The 6,814-nt window shown below is 42.7% G+C and overlaps 1 protein-coding gene across 1 annotated transcript in view; it reads right to left on the bottom strand.

Annotated features, from left to right (window-relative positions):
* Nucleotides 1-592: 592 nt before the first annotated feature.
* The window catches only part of LOC139465763 (lymphocyte-specific helicase-like), a 32,948-nt gene continuing 26,726 nt past the window's right edge, over nt 593-6,814 (bottom strand). Inside the window, exons 20-22 of the mRNA XM_071247651.1 lie at nt 5,999-6,193; nt 4,184-4,353; nt 593-2,835 (exon numbers count right to left, since the gene is read on the bottom strand). Of these exons, the coding sequence (XP_071103752.1) occupies nt 4,196-4,353; nt 5,999-6,193 (353 nt within the window). The 3' untranslated portion in view covers nt 593-2,835; nt 4,184-4,195. The remainder of the gene's footprint in view (nt 2,836-4,183; nt 4,354-5,998; nt 6,194-6,814) is intronic.

The raw sequence follows: 6,814 nt of genomic DNA, 5'->3' as shown, positions 1-6,814 counted from the left end.
CTCCCCTGTGTAAGGGACCTGAGAAGATCAGGGGTGTGAAACAGTGAACAGGTCGGACGACTTCAGCCAGTTTTCCAGCATGCCAAGTCTGTAGATGCTCTGTGTTTTGCATTGGTGGTTCAAGGCTCCACAGAGATTGGGGGCACGGGTGGCCCAGTCGTGCAGGGTTGCGTCCCTTGGGCACGCCAGAAACCCTTGATTGTGAGTTCGAATCCCGGTTATGTTTCTAGGTTTGTCAGCAGTGGTAAACGTCGGAGATCTGCAACACTTTCCTCCCACATTAAGCTGACACGCCGTGATATGACTGGAATACTGTTAAAAGCGGCATTAAAACCAACTCTCTCACTCATTCCACAGAGATTAACTGACCTTCCTTGAAAGGGTCAAAACCCAATCCATTAAGTCGCCTCCAATGACAAGCACTGGTTGGTGGGTGTGTGCCAATTCAATTGTACGAGGGGTACTCGTTTGTTGGGTTTGCTTGCTTATCTGTTGCAATAGAAGTGAAACTGTCAATGTCAGATTATATTCTCAAGTTTTCACCAGTACAATGAACAAAAAACAAATGTTTGTTTTGGGTTGTTTATTTGGCTCTGAACATGTTTTGTCACATTTCCACTGGTTATATTGACTTCAAATATCAATAGTGCAATCACTTCTCTATTTATGTTGAAGCTGAGGCCAGACCAATAATAATTTTCTTTTTTAAAAGAGTCGGATTTCAATTTCTAAATAGAAAAGAATATAACAAAATGCCCTGATTTGACATTAGCTGGGAAGAATCATTAGCCACTTGCTTGCAAACTCCATGAACAGGCCACGCTACTATTAATGATTCTGCTACACTCACTGAATTGTGTGGTTGACTATTGTTCAACACTGCACAGCAGTTGACTTTGTTGCTTAACGCCACACCCCAGTGATTGACACCATGTGCATCGATCTACACAAATGGGATACAATGCCACGCATGAATCAAGTCCGCGAGCCTGACCACCCGGTCCCATTAGTTGCCTCTTGCAAGCATAGTCACCTGCTACGGCAAACATGGGTTGTTGAAGACCTATTCTACCCAGATCTTCACAGGTCCACAGCAGTCTGCAGATAATCGAGTCTGGATCAGACAATCCAGTGATTGACATAATGAGGATCGATCTACACAAATGGGATACAATGACACGCATGAATCAAGTCGGCGAGCCTGACCACCCGATCCCATTAGTTGCCTCTTGCAAGCATAGTCACTTGTTACGGCAAACATGGGTTGTTGAAGACCTATTCTACCCAGACCTTCACAGGTCCACAGCAGTCTGCAGATAATCAAGTCTGGACCAAACAATCCAGTGATTGACATCATGAGCATGGATCCATGCAATTGGGACACCATGACATGCATCAACCGGTCAGCAAGCCTGACCACCCGCTCCTAACTAATCTCCCCTAACGACAAGCACAGTCGCCTGTTACAGCAAACATGAACTAATGCAGACCTATTCTAACCTGGATCAGTCCAAAACTTCTTGTCAATGAGATAAAATCACGCAAGTCTCACGGACATCGGAAGTATTTCAGTACTGTGACCTATTACATACATGTAACTCTTTGATATAATTTTTTTCAAAATTTGAAAGATATCTTGGAGACATTGTTAGCAAGACAATCAATTAATGTCGATGAAGATGAACTGAAGGAAAACTGATCTGGCCATATCGTCTTCAATGAAGAATACATGTTTATCTGTTATAACACAACCACCACATGAACTGCATTTGTACCCAAAGTAGACACTCTCTCGGGGTAACAACGTCTTTACGATACTATTGCGACATTTCAGTATAGATCCTTAGACGTTTTCTTGCTATACCAAAACATTGTTATTAGAGTACACTAAAGAACTAAAGAAGTTGTTATCCCCAAATTGTGTCTACTTTGTCATCCATCGACTTCTAAGAAATGCCTATCAAACAATGCACTAAGTATCAGTGAGGCAGACTGACGCCGGCATGGACAACATTCAGTAGACGCATCTCAATTAACAACATCCCCAACTGTTAACATATGGTATAGAGTATAACAACTACCCTTGGTTAATTCGCACCTTTAACACTACCAGCTCAACAGCTGGACGTATTACATTACTGATATTGCATAGCTAGCACTGTCTGAAGTGATGCAGGGCTTAGACATCACCATGGGTATGATGCTGACAAACCTAGAAACATAATCAGGATTCAAAACTATGATAGATCTCTGGCACGACTACGGATGCAACTCTGCACAGCAAATTGTGGCGTCTAAGTCGATGAAAAATATAACTGGAAAGACTTGCTTTCAAGAATATAAATTAAGCTGAAAATTTATCTTGGCTCCTCAAGAAGAAATTTCCACATAAATTGAAAAGAAAAGAGAAAAAAAAAGCTGTTCCAAGCCTAAAATAAAATTTCCATCCATGCACATCGTGATTTTACTTCACACAACTCAAACATTGATCACAGATAGAAAAGGGGTCACAACACACTGATTATCTGATTAATGTATGGATGTCTACCACCTTACGAAACCTCTGTAACAAATATAGTTTATCATGGATTCAAATGTTCAAACTGATTTATGCTGCCATTGCATTGAAGAAGTGGAAGAAGTCATAAACAACTGATCATCAACATCAACTATGGACAGAAGAATTGATGTTTCAAGTTTGTCATTGCACGGAGAAAGGGACGGTAACAACCACTAGTCCCAAGCCCAGTGAAATCTGGAGGACTTGGCCTTGTCTATCACTGATGAGGCTAGACTCGCCCTCTCGTCTTGTCGGTCATACATCCACACATGCACCTGCAACAGAAGAAAACATGTAACTATTTCCCTTGAGGCAGTTGAGTAGGCTGGTGTTGCATGCTGCAGGAGCTTCATCCATCGATCTGTAACCTGAGCCATGCCATACACACCAGAAGCCAGGTCACAGTGTAACGCCAATTCAGATACACAAAATGGTAGGACATCTGCACACAATCTAGCTCATGTCTCAATTCAGATACACACAATGGTATGACATCTGCACACAATCTAGCTCATGTCTCGCCAACTCAGGTACACACAATGGTATGACATCTGCACACAATCTAGCTCATGTCTCGCCAATTCAGATACACACAATGGTATGACATCTGCACACAATCTAGCTCATGTCTCAACAACTCAGATACACACAATGGTATGACATCTGCACACAATCTAGCTCATGTCTCGCCAATTCAGATACACACAATGGTATGACATCTGCACACAATCTAGCTCATGTCTCAACAACTCAGATATACACAATGGTATGACATCTGCACACAATCTAGCTCATGTCTCGCCAATTCAGATACACACAATGGTATGACATCTGCACACAATCTAGCTCATGTCTCGCCAACTCGGGTACACACAATGGTATGACATCTGCACACAATCTAGCTCATGTCTCAACAACTCAGATATACACAATGGTATGACATCTGCACACAATCTAGCTCATGTCTCGCCAATTCAGATACACACAATGGTATGACATCTGCACACAATCTAGCTCATGTCTCAACAACTCAGATATACACAATGGTATGACATCTGCACACAATCTAGCTCATGTCTCGCCAATTCAGATACACACAATGGTATGACATCTGCACACAATCTAGCTCATGTCCCGCCAATTCAGATACACACAATGGTAGGACATCTGCACACAATCTAGCTCATGTCTCGCCAACTCGGGTACATACAATGGTGTGACATCTGCACACAATCTAGCTCATGTCCCGCCAATTCAGATACACACAATGGTAGGACATCTGCACACAATCTAGCTCATGTCTCGCCAATTCAGATACACACAATGGTAGGACATCTGCACACAATCTAGCTCATGTCTCGCCAATTCAGATACACACAATGGTAGGACATTTGCACACAATCTAGCTCATGTCTCGCCAATTCAGATACACACAATGGTAGGACATCTGCACACAATCTAACTCATGTCCCGCCAATTCAGATACACACAATGGTAGGACATCTGCACACAATCTAGCTCATGTCTTGCCAACTCGGGTACACACAATGGTATGATATCTACAAACAATCTAGCTCATGTCTCGCCAATTCAGATACACCCAAATGGTAAAATGCCACCTACACACAATCTAGCTCATGTCTCGCCACTCTGGGCTTCAGTCGGCTGTGAGGACGTCTCATCCACCTCCTTTGTGTAATATCCATCATCAGTCTCCAACACTTTGAATGTCTTGCTTTCCATCACAGGATCTTTAGCTTTGGACTTCCTTTTCTTCTGATCAGCTGTCTTGCCTGGAAACAATCCGTCAATATACAGAGTCCTGACCATGACAACTGTTGTTTTTAGGTTTCTAGACTGCACTGACTAATGATGGGAGATAATAAATTCTGAGTTTTATCACACACCTGCACTATTGTGAAAAAATAACAAATAAATAAGGTGAGGTGAAATGGGGTTTAACGTCGCGAAATGGGTTTTAATGTCGCGTCCAAGATTATTTCACTTATATAGCGACGTGCATGCACGTGTGTGCGTGCGTGCGTGCGTGCGTGCGTTTTAGCCCCTTAATGCCGAGCGCCAGACATGGTAACAACAAGTACTATCTTTTAACGTCTTTTGGTATGACGTGGCCGGGGATCGAACTCCAGACCTTCTGCTCTCCTGGCGGATGCTCTACCACTAGACCACGGAGGCAGTCGCAAATAAATAAGGATCAATTAATAATCAAATAATAGTAATATTAATAATGCACAATAATACTGCACAATATTTCAAAGGGTCCAGAATGCCGAAAGCGCTATATTATTATTACCACAATCAATGGATCAGCGTGCACTCGATTTCATTCTCAGCTTCCTGGGGAGTGTACAACCCAAGCTCCCTTTAAGCACTAGAAGGTTAACAGTCACATTACCATCTCATCCTACTGGGTACCCATTCACTGCTTGGTGAACAGAAAAATATTTCGAAGGTGACACATGCTACACTTACTATAATATTAATTGATCAACAGGACAGTGTGTAGCTAACATGAGCAACGACCTATGCAATCAGGGTACAATGTTTAGTCCAGACAATCCTCATTTGGTTTGCTCAGGTGAGGTGAGGTGAAATGGGGTTTAATGTCGCGTCCAAGATTATTGCACTTATATAGCGATGTGCATGTACGTGTGTGTGCTTGTACTAGTCCGGACTGATGCCGATTTAGAGTGCTAGCTCACTGAGATGCCATGCCGCAGTTTAACATGAATACCCTACTCAGACACAGCATACTGACTCCGAGCCGACCAGTCCTTGTTTTAGCCCCTAAATGTCGAGTGCCAGACAGGGTGACAACAAGTACCATCTTTTAACGTCTTTTGGTATGACGCGGCCGGGGATCAAACCCCCGGACCTTCCGCTCTACTACTAGACCACGGAGACGGTCTGGTTTGCTCAGGACAGGGTCCACTGTGTCATCTTTATCACTGGATTGTCAGGTCCAGACTCGATTATTTACAGACCGCCATCATATTGCTGAGTGCGGGTTTAAACAACAAACAAGTGTAAACAATCGAACTCTGGACCAGACCAGACAATCCAGTGATAGATGTGAGCAACTATTATCCTTCAAGCCTGATACCGATCCATTTCGTTGCCGCTTACGACCAGCATAGATTTCTGGGGGCTAATTAAAACATGGAATAACAATGCTTAAAAAAGAATGGGAACCGACGTGAGTATATAATGCCACAGAATTCCTACAGAGGGCTTAAAGACATTAAGTATAGGGTGCTAGAGTACAAATCTAACCCAGGATAGTCTCTTACAGCTAGGATGAGGAAATAACGCACACGCTGCCCAAGACTTCCTATAGAGCCAAGAGACAAAACTGAAGCAAAAACAAAGAGAAAGCCACGCCCTCTGACGGACGGACGTACACTGTCAGCAGCTCACCTTTCATCACATCAAACTTTCTGACGAGATCCGATCTGTCCAGCAGATTCTCCAGATCTTTATTAGAAATGACATTCTTCTCACTACCCTGCACAATGGCTTCGTGATCTCGCGACCTCAACAACTCCAGAAGCTCTGGAGCACTGATCGGCTTCAGGCTTGTGCTGAACTCGTTCATACCCGTCTTGAACTTCCCTGTATAAAAAGACCAGATACTAGAGCATTGTCAGCATGGACATAATAAACAAGACACAGTATGTGTTGATGATTAGTGTTGGGTATTGGTCTGTCGTTCACAGTAGTCCTCAATATTCCTGCTATAATCTGGCATGCTATAAACAAGCAACTATATACCAAGCTATCAATGTATTGCAACTGTTTGCCCTCCGACTGTACTATATCTATAGGAATTATTCATAGCCAATGGTATTGTCGGTAGTAGGGGGGACAATACACTGATGCATCGCAATTTTTTTACATCTCAATACAAGTATCCTTCACAGTCGCAGACTAAGTAAAGAGAATCGATTCTTACCTTAAATGTATTCTTTATTAAAATGTTACACTAAACACTTATTACTAGTGAAAATGAATAGTTAAACCGTAAATATTTTCATCTATTGCGCCATACTTGAAACTGCCAACAGTAAATAGTCAGTGTGCCAGGTATTTGGCCATCCTCTCTATGAAAAAGATGGCTTACGCACCACAGATAAGAGTGAGTGAGTATGATTTTACGCCGCTTTTAGCAATATTCCAGCAATATCACAGCGGGGGAAACCAGAAATGGGCTTCACATATTGTACCCATGTCGGG

The sequence above is a fragment of the Haliotis cracherodii genome, unplaced genomic scaffold, assembly GCF_022045235.1.
Source record: "Haliotis cracherodii isolate W230 unplaced genomic scaffold, xgHalCrac1.p SCAF_18, whole genome shotgun sequence".
Taxonomy (NCBI): Eukaryota; Metazoa; Mollusca; class Gastropoda; order Lepetellida; family Haliotidae; genus Haliotis; species Haliotis cracherodii.
The sequence above is the reverse complement of the archived record's forward strand: the minus strand, read 5'-3'. Positions and strand labels throughout refer to the sequence as shown.